Source organism: Haemaphysalis longicornis, unplaced genomic scaffold (genome assembly GCF_048455015.1).
Source record: "Haemaphysalis longicornis isolate Haplotype H1 unplaced genomic scaffold, Haemaphysalis longicornis Haplotype H1 scaffold_10, whole genome shotgun sequence".
NCBI classification, from domain to species: Eukaryota; Metazoa; Arthropoda; class Arachnida; order Ixodida; family Ixodidae; genus Haemaphysalis; species Haemaphysalis longicornis.
The window spans coordinates 56,790,094-56,809,087 of NW_027526204.1; the positions used below are offsets into that span (position 1 = coordinate 56,790,094).

An 18,994-nucleotide genomic window follows, 5' to 3' on the forward strand; every position below is an offset into this window, starting at 1 on the left:
CTGCGCTCGACCGTCTAATCTGTCATTCTATGATTAGTGGGCTGGTAGGCACGCATAGCAGCGAAAAAAACGTAACACGAAAATTTCGTGTCAGTACTCCTTTAACAGTGTTCGGGGACGGCGACATTCTCACTGGCACCACTGCGCAAAACGCAAAACAAAATAGACCACAAAATGCGACCTTTGTGTGAAGTTTGAGCGTGAACAGAGCGGCGCTTCGCACAGGAAAAATTTTAAAAGTGTTCCAACTATCGTCGCAACCCTGTACATCCGCGGAAGTTGTTTCCAATTTCGGTTGTCCGGTGTGGCCGCGGGTAAGGTGACCGTGGGACGCACAGAAGTGTCACAACCGGATCATACGGAGTGCTAAAACTCTGACTTGGGAAATCAAAATCAGAAACGCCCGCGTGCCGAGACTTTGGGGCGCTGTAAAAAATCCCCAGACGCTGGTAAAAATAAATCAGAAACCCTACCCAATGAAGTTGAACGACGGTTGACGACGGTCGAGCATGAACGTGCGCTAGGCGACAGACGTCAATATACAGTAAAGTTATTTAACCACTGGTCAACATAGCACATACGCATGCAGCGCCACTATCCCACGACGGCGCTCCACCACAGAGCAACAAGAGTGCGAGAAGCATGCGAGAAGAGCGGGCGTCGAACAGCACGTTAACACAGACAGCGTCCTTTGGTGAAATTCCAAGTAGGGGTCGTGTTTCGTCGTTGTCCTGTGCATCGCCTTGTTTTTGTGCGGTATTTTAATGCTGGCGATCACACGTGTGTGAAAGTCGTTGCGTGGAGAAGCACAGTTCGAGAAAGGAGCTTGCGCCAGTGGCCAACAGCCTCGCGCGAAGAAATCGGTGCGTGTGCCTGCCTGCCAAGACGCCCGGGGAACATCTGCCTGCCAAGACGAACATCCACGCACCCTGAGCTAACGTTGCCCTGAGCTAGCGCCTCTTTCCGCGTCACGTATCTGCCCACCGTAGCACGGCGTGCACAGGGAGCGGCAGCCGGCAACCAACACCTATTGTAAATTCCCTTTCTTGGTCACATCTGATGTGCCGTGGCTGCGTTGCTGAGGTGAGTACGAAGCAGCACGTGTGGAGAAACTTCCCCTTCACCTGTAGCATATAATTTTCCCTGAAAGTGTTTCGTGTTTATTTGAGCTCTCTGGGAATTTCGAAAGACGTGCGCGCATTTTTTTTTTTTGCACGAGTTGTCGCAGGGAGAGAAAATGGCTGCACGGGACTTGCAAGGGTGCGCGTTTGTGGTCCCCAAGTTACCTCGGGATTGGTAGTGAAAGGGTTAAAGCATGAGACAAGCACAAACGAAGAATTACGGACGTGTTACACCAAATTAAAACCACATTTTAATCAGCAACCTTCATGATAGCAACTTTTTCTCCACCACAGCATGCTTTCTCAAAGTGATTCTCTGCTACTAGAATTCAATCATGAATTAGCTGCCTCCATTGACCATGAATAGCAGGTGGACTGTGTATCTTTAGTTTTTCAGGAAGCTTTCGAGGCTGCATCGCATAATTCATTGTTACTTATACCTCTGCTTCATGAGTGTCTGAAAGAATGTTTCAGTCGAATAGCCTTCGAAATCTCAAATTCCATTCAAACTGGAAGGAGTTCCACCAATCTACGCGACAATTCTCAAAGGCACTTGAGAGTTTCTGCGTTCGCCCACCATGCTTTACAGTCGCCATGCAGCCCTGTTTTGTTCTTGGCAAAAATTTAATTTGAGTTAAAATGGGCAAAAAACAATTAGTGATCAAGTATGATAATCTACAAGGCACACAAAACATCCACTAACAGCCAGTTTTTATTTTCGCACCGCTGGTGTTTACAGTACCAAGTTACCTTGTAATCATAGAACAAGTGATACAGAACAAAAATAAGATTAAAACTATGATGATCGTGCACTTTTAACACATAATTGTTTTTGTAATTACGGCTCGCAGAAACTGCACCAGAGAGTACGACCGTTCACATTTCAAACGCCTTTGAAATCCTCAAAGCTCATTGTGGTGCTCCTTTGACTCAAATGGCATTTAATCCAAATGCCTCTGAAAAACGTCGTGTAGCAGCTCAAAGGTGTCATTTGAGTAAAACTGACATTCGACTCAAAGGCCTTTGAAATTCTCATGTAGCACGGGTAATAAACTGTCTGCTCTAAACATTTCTTTCCCTTAGCTGAAGTCGCTCAAAGCGCATCTTGTGCTGGAAGGTGTGAGTTCGCTAAAAGCAGTGTGTTCTCTGGAGTCCTACAGGGATCTGTACTAGGGCCCCCTGTTTTGTTGTATTTATTAATGACACCAGTTGGCAAGCATACAGTCGAATTAGATTGTATGCAGATGACTGCTGCATGTATTGCGAAGTCATTTAGCTAATCTCGAAAGTGACTGAAATGGTGTTTAAATTATGTTGCACCATTTGGAAATGATATGCAACTTTTCAAAACGGAACAGTGTACGCCTCACAAAACAAAATTGTAGATCCGAATCACTTCTTGTAGGACGAAACCTTAAAGTTGGGATGAAGTACCTTGGCGTTTTTTTTTTTGAGCAACCTTTCATAGAATGACCACAATAAATACTTTGGTGACAGTGAGCCGTGTACTGAACTCCTTAGAGGGTAAGTTTGAACAGGCCCCACTTAACCAAAGAAAATGCTTTAACTCTCAAATGTGTGTTTATTTTGGAGTGCAGTTGGGAGGCTTTAGATCCTAAAAATAATGCCCCTGTCACATGTTCCTATTTAAAATGCACTTCTACGGAGTGTACTCTGCTAAAATGTCATTCCGGAGTCACTAACCGGCAAATGAAAATTACAATTCCCATAGAACACAAGGTCAGTGTGTTCTCAAAACGCACTTTACCTGGCCTGGCTCACCGAGTGAATTGTCTCGTCAGCAGGGGTCTGAAAAATCGTGAAAATTAACGTACAACAACAAATGGTTAGATGACTATAAGTTGTGTGAATGTTAATTATGGTTATATTGTTGAATTATTTTTACAAAACGAGAAGCACCAACGAAAAACAAGAAAATAATGTCTTGCCCAACGATGTGCCAGCGCTGCCTGGTGGGGTGTTGTTCTTTGGCGGTCGTTCTCTGCGGTATTCGCACAGTTTGTTTATTGTGGCTCTGTGGTTGTGTCTCTGTTATAATCCATGCATTTTGATAATTTTCCCTTGATGGTAATGCTGCTGCGATTTGCGGTGCTACGAATAACAGTGAGGATAGGACCGCCAGGATTCGCTCGTCCTGTTGGCATTTTTTGTGGACTTGTGAGAGCTTCCGGTCGCTGTGTTGAACAATGTAAACAGAACTAAGTGTTTACATTGTGTTTCACGTGATAAAGAGTGGGAATTTCAAGTAACTTTATGTAATATCTACACCGGCTATCGCCACTGACATGGCCAAGGGCACTTTATTTCAGCGTTTCGCAGCACACAGTCAGAGTATCATTAGGGGAGCCCGAGTGCACTTGCCATAAGCGCACTTAAATAGGCACATTTCAGGGGGTTCCTAAATGTGATGCACAATTAGCATCCCAAAGCTACGGTTTTACTAAACTCTCCTAGGATGTTTACAAACATTTTGGCTGGCCTTTAATTTGGGGCAGGCACTAATTATTAAGATTTAAACTATTTCATATTTTTTTGGTGCCACCGGCCTAATAAAGAGAAGATCAAAGATTGGAACTATGTGTCCTGCCACATGGAGCTATCCCTTAATGGGCCTCTTCGATTTTCCACTTCTGGCTCCCCGCGGGCTGCCCGCGGGTAGTCCGAGGATTCCCCGAAGCCATAGGGATACACGGGAAAATCGAATGTTGGACTGCTTCTCGGGGAGTCCGCGGTGAGCCCGAGACTGTAAATCGAAGAGGCCCAATGTTTGCTAATAGTGATGAGAGGTACACCGGTTTATATAGCAGTGTTTTTACATACCTAGTTGGTGGTTATAGAAGGCACATTAGAAGAGAGCACCGTGCAAGCGAGGGACTGAACTACATGCACGTCCCTGTCAGTGCCTTCGTCTTCCCACTTTGATGGTTATCCCACTCACAGCACATGTGTATCAAATGTCTCGTAGCAGTAGCAATGCTAAATAAATACCAATTTAAACTTTTCCTTTCCAAAGACCACACATGAATCAAACAACCCATCTGATGGTGTTGGATATAAATATGAAAATGTTTATCACGATTTTTTTCGTGTGGGTGATGTCAATTTCTTTGTGTGCTTCCTTTTTTTTCTTGGTATAACTTCTTTTCCTCACGTTTGCAGAAATTGGTACACACAGAATGGATTCAGTATTTTACTTGTTTGTATTTTCTTTAAGGTTTTCATCCTCTGTACCATTTTTTAACCCCCCACTTGAACCTTCGAAGTTGGGTGTCGTAGGTATTTGAAAAAATAAAATAACAGGTATATTTTGCGTAATATAAAAGCTATTTTGCTGAGCTTTTTATCTGGTTGCTTAAGGCATGCCTGGTGGGCTGAATTGTATGCAAGCCATTTTTCTTTATGTAATAATTAATTGGTTTATTGCAGCTCTTTTTTGTGTTTACTATGAATTTACTGTTGGTTCTGCTTTTTCTTTTCAGGAGATACTGCAACACTGATGTCAAGCATGGCACATGCAACATCATCAATGTCGGAGAATTACATTGTGACAATACCTACACATGCAGCCCACAACCGGAATGTATCCTGCAGAAGCCAAGAAACACAGGCAGCCATTACCTCGAATGCCATAGGTACTGTTCTACTCAACTGGTACTCTCCAAGTGTTACTGGGTGTGACTTTTCTTTTCAGGTACACAGTGCGGTCTTATATTGTTCAAGAGTGCAAGCTCTCAAACAGCAGCGGAATTTCCAGGTTAGAGTTTGGTGTTTTCTTGCATCTATAAATCTAGTATAGAGCAGTCAGCCCACTCACACAAAATGTATTGCTTGTCATGTGCACTGGGGCTAATTTTTGTATCATTTTTTTTGTTGGCACATAGCGTTTGGAAGCTATGGTGATTCTTTCATATGGGATTCTCAAGGAACACTGCAGGGAGTGGTAGACATTGCCTAAATACCTTAGTAGACTAAAGTATAGAATGGTTAGGCTCCCTTATAAGGTGTTCCGCTATACTGAGTGCATTTTTTATGGATGAAGTCACTCATGCACTCCTTGTAATATGACGGTACACTGGCAGAAAATGTTCGAAAACAAATTGTGTGACGACAGTTGTCGAAGTTAATCTAGATAATATTAAATTAAATCAACTGAAGTGTTCGCTTTAAATACAAAGCATAGGTTCAAGAAACACCTTTGGGACGGGTGAACTGAAACTGTTCAAGGCAAGCCAACATTTTCTATTGCTTTTTCTGTCTTGAGTAGTGCCGTCACTGGTGACCATATACTAATGAAAGATCGAAGGAAGCTTTTCTACTAGTGTTACGCAAAAATATTCTCAATTTGTGTGCCAGCAATGCCGTATTTTTACATGTTCACTTTGGCACACATTGTAAAGAGATGCGCAGTAGCGTCATGTATGCGGCATTCGGGTGGCATTAATTTGTGCCACATTGGTTCACCAGTCTGGAACTTCAGGAGTGCAACACTCAGTGGCGGGGGTGATTCTAATACCAGGTGGAATTTTTTTGTTTTCTGTATTTAGTTCTGACATGCATATTGCATTGCCTCTTAGCATTTTTTCTTGCTAATACGTACCAAAACCTTCACTAATGAAACGCTTTAATGTAAGTATTGCTCAGCTAGCGAATTCCGTAGGGCTATCGATTTTACTGGAGTTTAACCCAAATTCTACACCGATTTTCTAGCATCTGGTTACTTGGAATAAAAACTGAAGTGCCACAAGTTGAATTGCACCACTGGTGTTACAGTTCAGCACGAGAGAGTGGCAGTAAAGTATTATAGCTGATGAAGGTGGCAGCTATGAGCCGCTTCCATCCAGGCAGCTGCTGGTAGCACTCCAAATGAAAACCATCAGTTCTTGTTGATCTTGGGGATTGCAGGTGGTAGCCAGTCACTCGTTTGTGTGATCTGTTGTCAGTGCTGAGGTGTTTGTGCATTTCCACAGGATATGATCTTGGTTAAGTATGGTGTTCCAGTGGCTGTGCTGGGATGGTGGGCTGGTAGTCCCATGTCTTAGGCAGTGTAACTACGTCGATGGGTGTGCTGTGTTTGTTTGGGCTTGTCTGGGTATCCTTTGTACTTCTCTAATGGAGGATGGGGGTGGGTACTCCAGCTTGCTGTGAAGGAACAGTCTATATTATGGGGGGTGAGGTTTCAGGGCACCGACATGCTCAGCCGGACCATTGAAGTCCATGTAGACAATTGCGAGCATGGTGGGGCTGGTTGTTTGGCTTTTCGGGAGAGCTATGGCTAGCATTTTAGGTGCTTGCGGAATGGTACAGTCTTTAAGTATAAATCATTGGTCCTCTTTGACATTTGTATACACTATTGCACACATCGGTTCTTTGTTGCCTGCATCTGTAATATTTTTGGTGGGGCTCTTACAACTTTCTTTGAATAAAATGCCACTCTAATCACTCGTCAAGATAAAGTTTTTCTTGTCCATGTGGCGTGAGATGGGGGCCATCTCTATATGTTTGAGCATGTGTTAGTTGAAGGGCGCTGTATTGTCCTTGGCAGGACTTGTTGGTATCAGTTCTGTGAGTATGGCTCATTCTGAGTGAGTGCTGTTTAGCGGTAGTAGTTGGTTCTGATGGTGTGTACACATGATACACACATGATGAGTGCATCATGTGTGCATCTTCAGGAACTCTGTCAGACGTCACTTTTAATCACCCACTAAAAAGCTATCGGGCATCTTTGGTACGTGTGCTTGCAGGACTGCCAATCATGATGACGCTCCACTGCCTAGAAATATGGTTGTAAAGTGGCTGTCTACACCATACTGTGTGATAGATTTACTTGAAGGGATTGTGTTTTGCGAACTGTAAAGGTTGCGCTCGAGTATTGTGTTACGCCCCATTATAATGCTCGCTATAGAAAGGTGTGGCTTACAAAAGCAGCTCATCCCACTGCCTAATCATGTGTGAACTAACGTTGTGTGTAACGGTGATGACGGCTGGACGATTTCGTATGTTACTGCGAAAACATCTTGGTTGGCATTGCAGCAGCATTCGAAAATGTCTGTCTGCATTTCATCATTGCATTTGTCATTTCTCCTGCCTTACGGTCTGTCCCGTACCTTTGATCACATATCGCGTGACTAATGTGCAGCATTCATACGAATCTGACCGGCTTTATTACCTGGAAGGATGTGTTCCTTCATGACAGGCATACACTTTTCCGTCGTGTTTTTGTGGTGAAGGGAAGTGCGTGGGTGAGACAGCTGCGCATATTGTGCAGCTTTGATACAAGTTGTTCTCCTGCACCAGTCTGCTCCAAAAGCTTGAAAATTGCAAAAATTGCACCGAACTGCTCCAAAACAGTCTGAGAGCCAAGGATATTAACGCTCCCGTCAGTTTCTATGTGAGCACCTCCAAGGTCCTGCTGTTTGAACAGGTTTATTTTATTGATCATTTAATAAAAAGGAAGCATAAAATTGTCCCCAAGATCGTTCTTTTTAAATTCCCAATGTCGGGAGCCACATGGTATATTCCGTGAGTTTTTAAAGTTTTCCTGCTGAAAACGATTGCAAAGTTCTGTAGAAAAATACTTATATGTGCTGAGGCACAAATTACTTGTCTAAGTTGATGAAAAAAATGGCAATTTTCGGAGTGCCAAATCTCCAGAACGACGTTACTGGGCACTGCCATCTTGGTGTGGTGAAGATTCGAAAACATGGCCTTCGGGAGAAGCAGTTGCTCAGGGTTCAGGCAGAGTGCTCGTCGCTTATTTCTCCAATGTTTTTGGCTAGGGGGGTGGCTGGGTTTACATTGAGCCGTTCGATCTCTTGCGAAAAGTTGCGCGGCTCGAAAGATGGGAGTTCATTAAAACCAATGCGGTGCCCGTGAATTCGCCGTGTATGGGCCTTGAGCGTGAGGCACGGTGCGTCCTGAAGTCAGATTTCGGACTCATTGCAGTGTTATAAAACGCCGAGTTATTGCTGCCTTTGGCAGCGAGCTCGCGAGCAGCGGCAATGGGATGATCAACACTGTAGAAGTGGCGGCGCAGGCTACATCACCGCAAAATGTTCCAGCAGTGTCCGATAGCAGGTTGTGCTATTATTGCACGCTAGTAATAGTGGTTCATCTATCTGAAGTGAAATTTAATGCAAAAAGGAATGAGGCTAAACATACCAACGTTACTCATTTTACGATCGTGGTGAACATGCTCCTTGGGGATTGGAATGGGAAAGCTGGTGGGGTGCGACTGTCAACTCGTTTTGCGCTACTTTTTCTATGGCTCAACACTTGTGTGCAAAGCCGAGTCTGGGATTACAAAATAATTTTGGCATTCACATGACAATAAAAATGACTTACGATTGCTTAGTTTTTCAATTCGATATCTTCAACGGCCGTAAACGCTACCCAATCATAGAGCCTAAGAATTTAAAAATGATCTGTAAAAAGGTAGTGCTGGTTGTACCCTGTGATACTCTGGCAGGAAAAACTTCATTGATAGGTTGTTTCAGTGTTATGTTCAAAACCGATTAAAAAGTGCACGGTTCCCCCCTTTCTCCCTCCCCCTAGTGGCCAAAAATTTTATTTTTTAAGCTCTTAAGGTGACATAAAAAAATGTTGTTTTGCTTTAAATCAATGTTCTGCTCTAAAATCGAGATTTCACTGCCCCAAAAACTGCTCCCAAATCTGATTCAGCTGTCTCACCCCTGGAAGTTGCATATATGAGCACCATCCGGTAGGGTTTGGTCGTGAGCACGGCTGTGGAGCGACGGTGCATGTTTCATGGGAAATTTTTTCTGTGGGAGTTCGATTTCACAAACGTTTTCACGGAGCATGGTCCTAAAACCTGCTACAGTTGTCAGAAGCCCACTGTCTAAACTGAATTATCATTGAACGTCCATGCAGGTGTGTGCAAATACCACCGCAAAAGCTGTGCTAGATTGTAACCATAACCATGGGAATGCTGGTAGTGTCGGTGCCTGTGTAGTGTCAACGCGTTAAACTCTACAATCAATCAGTCAACATTTTTGTGGAAGCGATGAGGCTATATCAACCACGGATTGCCTCATCACTTCTGCCACCTCATAACATTATCTCCGTTGTTTGTTCAGTGTGTGCAATAAATTGGTATTGTTTTTGGGACGAAGCTGTCTATTTAATGAACCAAACTTGTATTTTGTCCTTTTAGTCACTTTTAAGGCTTGTACCTCTAAGATGATTTTTGGGGATGGCACATGAGATTTTATTGCTTCTTACAAACGTATCGGAGCTTCCGAGTGTGCGATGTGGCTATATCGGATATTCTGTGCCTTCATGCTGAGGGATCATTTCCATTTCCGTCTAGCGCAAAGCGTGCTTGTGTAGGCATTCTTGCATTCCTTTATTTAATGTGCTGCATGAAATAAATGTGGGATGCATTCTCCAGTGTAATGCAAAGAACGACAACCATATATTAAAGTTAGTGGTGCATTTTGCATTTTGTCCTGCTCATGCATTTTGTCCTGCTCTTCATGCACCAGGTGTGCGAGCATGATGAGTTTTCATGTTTCCGATTATCGATTAAAGGGACACTGAAGTGATATGTAAACATTGCGGGATTACTAGCGCAAATTGTAGTCCGGAGTCCCCAGGCCATGTTTCGACCACTCTAGGCGCGTTTACGCGATTTTATTTAGTAGAAAAACTAATTCGAAAACGCTGTCCTCCTCTCTTTACGCTCGCCCATTTTCTGTGGCGTTTTCGTGTGACGTCTGGAGGGGATGAGCTGGAAATTGGCTGCGCCACGGCTGCGCTACTGCACGGCTCCCCGGCCGACAGAGTCAGTCGGCCCAGCGTTTCGTCCGCCGGCCGCCGGCGGGTCGTCGCAATCAAGGAGGTTAAAAAAACATTGCTTGGTCGCAATTCGTTCGCTTAGTTGAAACGAAGCCAGGACACGTTTGTGAATGGAAGAATGTGCCTTTCTTTACTTGGTTTGTTTGTACACTGTATCTAGCTCCAAGTCAAGGTCGCTTCACACAAGCGCTGCACATGCGACGCTTCGCTGACTGGTACGCCAGTAGGAAAATATAAGGCCTCTTGAAGGCGGGAGAAGAGTCAGCAAAGTCAATATAGGTACTAAGCAAATAAAATCAACTGATATTTTTACCGTACAGCGTAAAACTAGGGCGCGGGAAGCACTTTTTTGCGCTGGGCGAACAAGCACAGCGGTCAGCAGCACGACTACGCATCTGCGAACGCTTTTCCGTCTACGAAATGCAATTGCTAGACGTGAGCTACTGTGGAAACTCGGGCGACGCTTACTGCACGATCGCAGTACAACAAATAGTCACCTAAGCGGCTTGAAATGCCAAAACTAAATAAAAGTGTAAACCGGTTGTACAATATATACCCTATATTAGCAAGGCTTCCGCGTCCCGCTCCGTAGCCTAGCAGTCTGGGGCGCTAGGACTTCACCGTAAATGTTTTGCGAGTCACGAGTTCGAATCCCCGCGGGTACGTGCTTTTTATTTTTTTGTATGTTAACTTTTTTGTTTTCCGCCGATGTTTTCTATATTGAGTTCACCTTTTTTGGGGCCGCAACGTTCATGGCTACACGAACTAGTTCACAAAACGCACGCAGGCTGGCACTGGCGCGCTAGCGAGTTCTCGTTGGCGTGCTGTTGCCATAAGCACCGACTGCTTGCAGGCAGTGGGCACAGGCCAGAATGAACACACCCTTGGCCTGGTGCGAGCACGCTTTTTACGATACAGGCATGAGGGAGGCAAGCTCCAAATATGGGGGAAAAGCGCATGACATTTGGGCGTCTGCGGGTACGCGGAGGGCGTTCATGCACTGCGTAGGTCTCGGCTAGTGAATGCTACGACTACAAGCCGTCCTGGGAGGCTTATCTTGTGCATTTTACAGCCGACAACATGGCAGAAGCGCGGTACGATGATTACTGAGATATTGAGAATGCCCATCCAACAAAGCCATTGGTTATGTTTTACAGAACCGAAACCGAAACCGAAACTTGTGTGATTGCTAACCTTGGGCATCGTCCAATCACGGCGCCCCTCCTCTCAACGTCACAGCCTTAGTTGGTGCGGCCGCCACAAACCGCGCATGGTAGTTTTTCTTCTTTCGCGCTTTGTAAAATAATTACCGATTTGTCAACCGGATAAACGATGAAAAGTGTGCTAATTTGAGCCAGTCTACGCAGTGCAAGCAAAAACGGGAGCTTGACAAATTCACTTCACTGTCCCTTTAAAGGGACTTGGCTTGTGTTCTTCATTTGCAAAAAGTGATTGGGTGCTGCCTCATTATTATTACGTCAAATTTCCCCTATTAGTAATTTGTTTCCAACAAATGCATAGCCACCCCTCATCATTGTGGTAACCTAATGACTGTGCATATGTGCTGCGTGTGCAACCTCCGAGAGGGTTCCAGTAACAACGTGCTTTCCTCACATGCAGGAATACACGAGCAACAGTGGCAACGGATTCCAGCGGCATTTTCGGAGACTGGTGAATTTTTTTTAGCATTCCAGTGTAGACCACTTGTAATGCGTACTGCACGAGCCGCGAAAATTCGGATATAAGCGGTACCGAACTATAAATAAAACACGCACAAATCCGACCACAGCGCAACCTACCTTTCAGTCATTTGTGTATCATCACTTTACCGAAAACCACTTAAAAACAAAGGCATGGTCTTTATCTCGTTTTTTTGCATCAGTGCTGCTGCTACAGTTTTAACTTTGTGTTTTGAACCATCATTGTTGCATTTCTTAGTCTCCAGAGCAATAGATTCCACAGGAATCGAAAAAATTCGCCTTAGGCCAGCAAGACGTGATAAGAACGTGAGCTGGATGTTTTTTCTCTACCTCGCATTTCTTATGACGAAACGAGTTGCTTTTCAGAAAAGCGCAACGTACAGTCTTCTTTTCTATGTATAAGTTATAGGAGAGAAGGGAGTATGCCGTGCATTGGATTTCTGTGTTATATGTTTGGAGACCCTAAAACGATGCACCAGTTACACTGGTCGATCAGCGCACCTGCCAAAAAACCATACTACAAATAATATTATTTCCGCTGTTGAAGCACTTTTTATGCAAAATGTCACGATTTAATGGAGTACCTATAATGTTCAAGCAATATCATAGACTACCATTGAATTAAATTTTCAGGGAAATTCAAATGTGACAAAAATAATCCTATTTCCTTGTGTGTAATGAACCACTGCCAAGGGTAGCTGCATCAGAAGTCGTACTTTATCCATTTGGTGCGACAATTTGCATGACCCCATCCATCAAACTTGTTTTTAGACAATGCAAGAATTTGTTGTCAGCAATCATGCCTTAATTGCTGCATAAAGAAACATTTCCTGAACCAGTTAACAATTCTCTAGTATCACCAAGTGTAACTTGTAGGCAAAATATCATGAGTGTGTCCATGTATGGCTTCTTCCAGAGGGTTTGCATAATCTTCAATGCTTTCAGCAGCCTTTACATTTTATCTTTTCAGTTCTGCATGAGGACAACGCCCAAGTTTGTGCCCCAATGAAATTCGCTTCTTTACAAGATGGTGGAGACATTGCGGTGGAGGCTCGCCTTCACATTGGCTTCTGCGACCAACATTCTGGCAACACAAGGTGGGTTGCAATGCTTGCAATATTGTGGCTTGCACTGCCCTTGTGGGTACTTCCCACACTACGTCGTGGGCAGCGAAGCAGACAGCCCAGAGGTTCTTACCGAGGGACAGCGACTGTGTTGTCGCATACGAACTTTTGCGTCATGAACTGTGTACAACATTATTTTGCAAATTTCTCATGGGAAACAAAATTTTTGCAGTTTTCAACCCAGCGGTGACTTCAGGATTAGTGAACGCTACGTATACGCTGTGGGCGCCGCGTGAAATTAGTGGTTGTTGACATTTCGTCCGTGTGTGCGATCGTAATTTTTTACATAGAGCTGATGCAACCGAATGGCCGCAGTCAAAGTGGACCAGAATATGCAGTGCCTACTTCGCTGGCAGTATGGCATCAATGGATCCAAGGTCGCCATTATATGTGCCTATGATTTTCCCTCTGGCCTACCAAAAAAGGCGTAGGATAGTTAGAGACATCTGTTATGGAAGCTCAGTCTGTTTCCTTCATTACTTCTTATCAGCTAATGATTTGCATGTCTGTGAATCTCATCAGCCATTCCCAGTTGATCGAATGAGCGTGCATTAGGTTGGTGACTGCGAGCGTCACTGTTGCCTGCTGTTGTGTCTGTACTGCGAGGATTGGTTTTTTTTTAATCGTAGCAGTTTGCTATCACTCGCTGCAAGCCACCGTATTTATTGGTCAGCTGTACAAACTTTCGTTTACTAGCAACAGCGCATGCCAATGAAGTCACCTGTGCCGGTGATTCGAGTAAAAGAAATATAAGCAGACGAGTTCAGCACTCGTCATTTCATGTTTGGTGATCATGATTTGTTTCGTTTTTTGTCAGTGCGCTTAATGAAGAACAAGCAGAGCCTTACTGCACACTAATAGCAAACCAACGCTGCTTATTTTTGTTTTTACATTTGAATATATTTGTGCTCAGATGTGTTAGGCATTTTAAAAAGTTTTGGCAAGACGCAAAAAAGCTAGCCCGTAAAAGCATGCTGTGCAGTGAACCTTCAGTTGGCATGTACGTGCTCCAAAATTATTTTTATTCTTCAAACTTCAAATATTTTCAATGGTAAATCCGTGCTGAGGATTGAATTGGTATGCGCGAAGTATGCGAAGTTTCGAATATTCACACAACTCTACCTTTTCCGCATCTGGTTGATTGGCTGGGAGCTCTGTGTACAGGTTTCTACTTACTGTCTGTCCTAATGTAAAAGATTTAACAAGTTAAGCGTGAAAGGTAAAGAAGAGAGATGTTAAAAGAGGCTGGTTAAACTTTTTACATAGACAGCGAAAGGTCAATGCTTACACCTCGAGAAACGTGAACCCTGCGAAATACTGCAAAATGGGACACTCGAAAACACGGTAGACGGGTCTTTCAACGTGGCGTCTACACAGAGTAAACATTTCTTTTGTGGAGCATGTCAAGCAGCTAAACGCTGAATTCATTAATCTGGCTGTAATAAGCACAGAAGTATGCTCTTTATGAAGAAAGCATGTGCTAGTCCACACTTACAAAAATGCAGTAAGGACCATTTGTATTCGCTAGACAAAGATAGATCGGATACTTGCGTCAATCTGTTGCATTACCATTTCATAATTGAAAAGGAGGCTGCTAAAGTGAAATAAACATCATTACACGCATGAATTATGATGACGTAAGCCTTCTTGTTTACGCCTGCTGGGCATATGAAGCGACAATTGTCAACGGTGCTCTGTGCACCGTAATGTTCATCCAACACATCGAAAACATGCTTGCTGTCATGAATTTTGACACCCGTTTCTTCATTGGATCTAATGAAAAATCCAGAAGAGTTGACGCGCCGAAATCCAGCCAGTTGGATTGCACTGTTTGCCGTGCCTAATGCCGGTCAAGCAGACGCCTGCGGCAAAGCTCTCTCACTACGGCACGCCAGGGTGGCCGGTGGTAGCGCTACCATGGCTATGCACACTGCCTTCTTCAGGTGTTGCACGCTCTCTATAACACTGAGCATTATTCATAACAAAGCATTTGTGAAGCCATTGTGAAGAAGTGGGCATGCGGTTATTATTCCAGACTGTACATTGTTAACCTGTCTTTTTTTTTTGCCTGCATTGTATATTTTTAATGTGTGTATTCTTCACTGTAATACCAGAAATGGCATTGTAGATAAAAACATAAAAATGTGTAGGGCTATATCAGAACTGGCTGCCAATACTTAGGAGTTTTTTTGATACCCCTCTCAACTAAAGTTTTCTAATGCCACATTGTCAAAAGCTCCCTGCTGCTTCTAACATCATGTATTAAGTTACAAAGCAAGCACACATTTGCAGGGTTCACATTCTACATCAACCCAGAGGTGTCTAATTCTCAGCAATGGTAACGAGAATTTGGCATTACAATAGCGACCATTTTGGCATTATTCGTGTTAATCTTGACAACAGCACTCACTTTTCGCAATCGGTGATGCTTTTAAGGTGCATGCCGCTGTTTTTTGCAGAGTCTTTGCGCCCTCCTAGCTGTGTACACTGTGAGAATGTTGGCTCGAACAAAATTCCTTTATTGGCCGAGAAACTGATCTTAAGTCAAGCAGTTTCCCTTTGGGTTTCTCCACTGGTATTTCTTTGCAATTTTGTTTAACCGTTCGTCTTATTTTTCCCATTTCGGTTTTTTCTATTGACAGTGGGGAAATGCAGTTTGGAGAGAACCTTTGTTCCTGCCTGCCCTGTGAACAGCATAACCACCAAACAACTCATGTTGAACTGTGTGCAAACAAGATGCAGTTCATCTGCCCTGTTTGCGAGAAAGGCTTCTCTAGAAAATGCAACCTTACCGTTCACATGAGAGCTCACACCAGCGAGCCCCCCTACGTTTGCACTATCTGTCAGAAGAGTTTCCATAAACGAGATAGCCTTGTTTCTCATGAAAGATCTCATTCTGGCGAAAAACCATATGTGTGTGGTATGTGCCAGAAGAGTTTTGTGCTAAAAAATTCCTTGCTTAGGCATGAAAGATCCCACTCAGATGAGAAGACCCACAGGTGCAGGATTTGTAAGAAAGGGTTTAATGAAAGATGGATCCTAGTTGCGCATGAAAGATTGCACTCTGGTGAAAGGCCCTTCGAGTGCAGCATCTGTCAGAAGAGCTTTACTCGAAGAAGTCACCTGGTTAAGCATGAAATATTGCACTCTGGTGAGAGGCCCCATGTTTGTACGATCTGTGAGAAGAGTTTTGCTAACAGAGATTGCCTGCTTAGCCATCGAAGATGGCACTCAGGCGAGAGGCCTCATGTGTGTAGCATCTGTGAGAAGAGTTTTGCTAGAAAAAGTGACCTGGTTAGGCATATGAGATCGCACTCTGGTGAGAGGCCCCATATGTGTAGCGTCTGTCAGAAGACCTTTACTGAAAAATCCTACCTTGTTCAGCATGAAAGATCCCACACTTAGGTGAAGCGCTACATTTGCAACATCTGTCAGAAAAGCTTTAGCGATTGATGCAACCTAGTAATTCATAAAAGGTTACACTCTGGTGACAAGCCCTGTGCCTAGCTCCTGTCAGAAGAGCTTAATTTATAGAAACCATGGCTTAGTCATGAAAGATTGCACTTTGGTGAAAGCACTACTTGTAGCCCTGTTGTTTTTGCGATTTTTGTGACCCTCTTCGCTGCTTCATTTGTCTATACTTTCGCAACAAGACTTCATTACCAATAATAAACTGTGTCATATCTGTTCCAAAAGGTCTACCTTGCAGTAAAGTTTTGTTTATCATATAGTTGCATTCTGGTGAAATGCTGTTTTGTCTTGTAGGCCACATTTTCCATTAAGTGTGCTTGGTGTATTACGAGATTTTAAACATTAAAAAAATCCCCATGTTTGCAGCTTATGTCTAACGTGCTTTGCTTCAAAACAACAGCTTCTTAGCATATAAGATTGAATGCTACCTATGATGCCAGTGTTACTAGCATCTACCAAAGAAAAGCTTCCCTCACCCTCATCCAGTTGTCAAATTGCATACTAGCACAAAGCCTTTGAATCATGTGTTGAAAAGGGTTGCTAAAAAGAAACTTGCTAGTTCAATAGATTTTTCCACAGTGACAAAAGTAATTGCAAATAGTGTGCAATGGCACACAAACTTAATTCAAATATGATCGCATATTGTGGGAAAGCCAATGTGCTCTTTTTGTGGCAAAATCATCACTAAAAATATGCCTCGGCCTTACGCACGGTGGAACAATGAAGCAAAGCCTTAAGGCTCGAGTATCTCTAGAAGAGTTTAGTCAGAAACTACAGGTGTATCATTTAAGAATTCGCTCTAGTGATGATTAGCACTATAATTTTTTTTGGTTATAAAACCCTACTAATGAAGTTTCTGTGAAGCGTGAATATTCGCCCCGAGCGCGAACACAGTCGGCCCCTGGCGGCGGCGGGACGAACCGCTCCTAGTGTGGATGGCGCTCTCGCGTCGTCTGCTTCTTCCCGTTGCGTGCGGGTCAAGACGCGTGCTGCACACGACAAAACAACCAATATGTGTGCTCGTTTGGCAGTAAGCAATGACTAGTTACCTCTGCTTGCGCATTTTTTCTAGAAACGCAATAATCAGCGGCCGTTGCGGGTTAATGCGCTGGTTTAATTCCACGAAACATCTTCACCCTGGTCACCGCTTGAGTGTGAAACGTGTTATAAACATTGCTTCCACACATTGCACTTTTCTTATTGATGAGTGCAGTCGCCTACCGTTTCGGGAACGTCGAAGGGTGCTTTTTGAAGGTGGCGTGGTGATTATTTAAAGGATAAAAGTTTAGTACGCGAAACGGGTAAGAAGCGACAAGACCTGTGCATGCGCGTGCAAATTCCACACCCTTGTAAAATTGCGCTGTGTCCTTATAGAAAGAACAAACAAACAAAAACATTTACACTGCACACGACCCGTGCGCTATCGCCCATACATTACCGGACACGTATTTTACACCCGCAAGCGCCTGTGTGATCGTGTTCTTCCCGTACCTTTTCTAAAATAAATAACATTTTTGGACAGTCGTCGTTTACACTGAGTTGCTAATTTTACGCATCGTTTAAAATACGTTTCTATAGATGCGCAAGAGTATTTAGGGGGGATTTTTCGGCAAAATTAAGCAGTTGTGAGTTTGCGTCTATCATGTGGCATTTCGTGTGTCATTTTCATATATATCATTTTCAAATCCGACATGAATCACCTTGTCCAGAAACGTGTCTCTCTCAGCATAACCAAATGCCTAATATGGTCACGTCTTAACCTCTTAAGGTGGACCTACGTTAAAGAAAGAGGAGAAAACGCGTAATATAATGCACATTGTTGCCCACATGTGTGAGGGGTGTGTGCCATGACTCGCTGTTTTTTTTTTTTTCCACAATGCTTGCTTTCAATACAATTTTGAAAAAGGCGATCCACAATTCCTGGAAAAACCCAGACCAAAGGGGGGTTAATCAGTTTTGAAAATACGTGCTGCTTTGTCACCGCTACAGAACACGACGCCTAGTGTAGTTTCGATTGTAAGTAATACTGATAACCATAGTTTGGCTGTTGCCGTTACATGCGTTCTCTTCTCGCTGCTCTTGCAACGTTGGCAGCCCCCCCCCCTCCCGCTCCCCCCCCCCTTCCCGAAAAAAAACTAAATGCACAGAATTTCATTTTTTAACCAATCCTCAAGAATTAAATGCCAAGACAAAGGCGATGTTCAGTTTACAAAACAAAGTAGTTACCGGGAACCCGTTGCGCTGATTCGCAACGAGAAATAAAAAGGAAATGTTTTACTACATCTGCAACAGCCCAACTTCATTTATTGTCATCTTTAGGGTTCGTAAGCGACCTTATACGCAAGAATGCAAACACATCTCGCTGTTGCAAGCACCTGTTAGATTTTAAAAGGAACGCAAATGGTCAACAGAGCAGCCGTAACAGAAAATTTGTGCTCACTGTGAGGCCCCAGAAGCTTGGTTTGCACAATGAAAACCTGCTTGTCACTTTGCGAAAACCTAGCTAAACATGATATGTTGATTGTACTGCGTGCGTTGACAATTAAATTCGCAAGTTCACTTGGGACGAAAGCCGTAAATAAGTGATCCGAAACAGTTATTCATCAAACCTTCCTTCAGAGTCGTTAAAATATCATTTAAAAGACCCGTTAGAGCGGTTACATTTATATCTCTGCGCTGATCAAAATTCAGTAATTTTATGCCTTTTTGAACACAAAAAATAACGTAAGCTATTAGAAATAAT

At 43.6% G+C, this 18,994-nt stretch overlaps 1 protein-coding gene across 1 annotated transcript; it reads left to right on the top strand.

The window, feature by feature from the left end:
• The first annotated feature begins 644 nt into the window (after positions 1-644).
• Positions 645-16,506, top strand: LOC144158579 (uncharacterized). The gene is made up of 6 exons (XM_077689558.1): positions 645-1,083; positions 4,622-4,774; positions 4,834-4,896; positions 11,577-11,627; positions 12,627-12,753; positions 15,423-16,506. The coding sequence occupies exons 2-6, from the start codon at positions 4,639-4,641 to the stop codon at positions 16,183-16,185; spliced, it is 1,140 nt and encodes a 379-aa protein (XP_077545684.1). The 5' UTR covers positions 645-1,083; positions 4,622-4,638; the 3' UTR covers positions 16,186-16,506.
• The last annotated feature ends 2,488 nt before the right edge of the window (positions 16,507-18,994 follow it).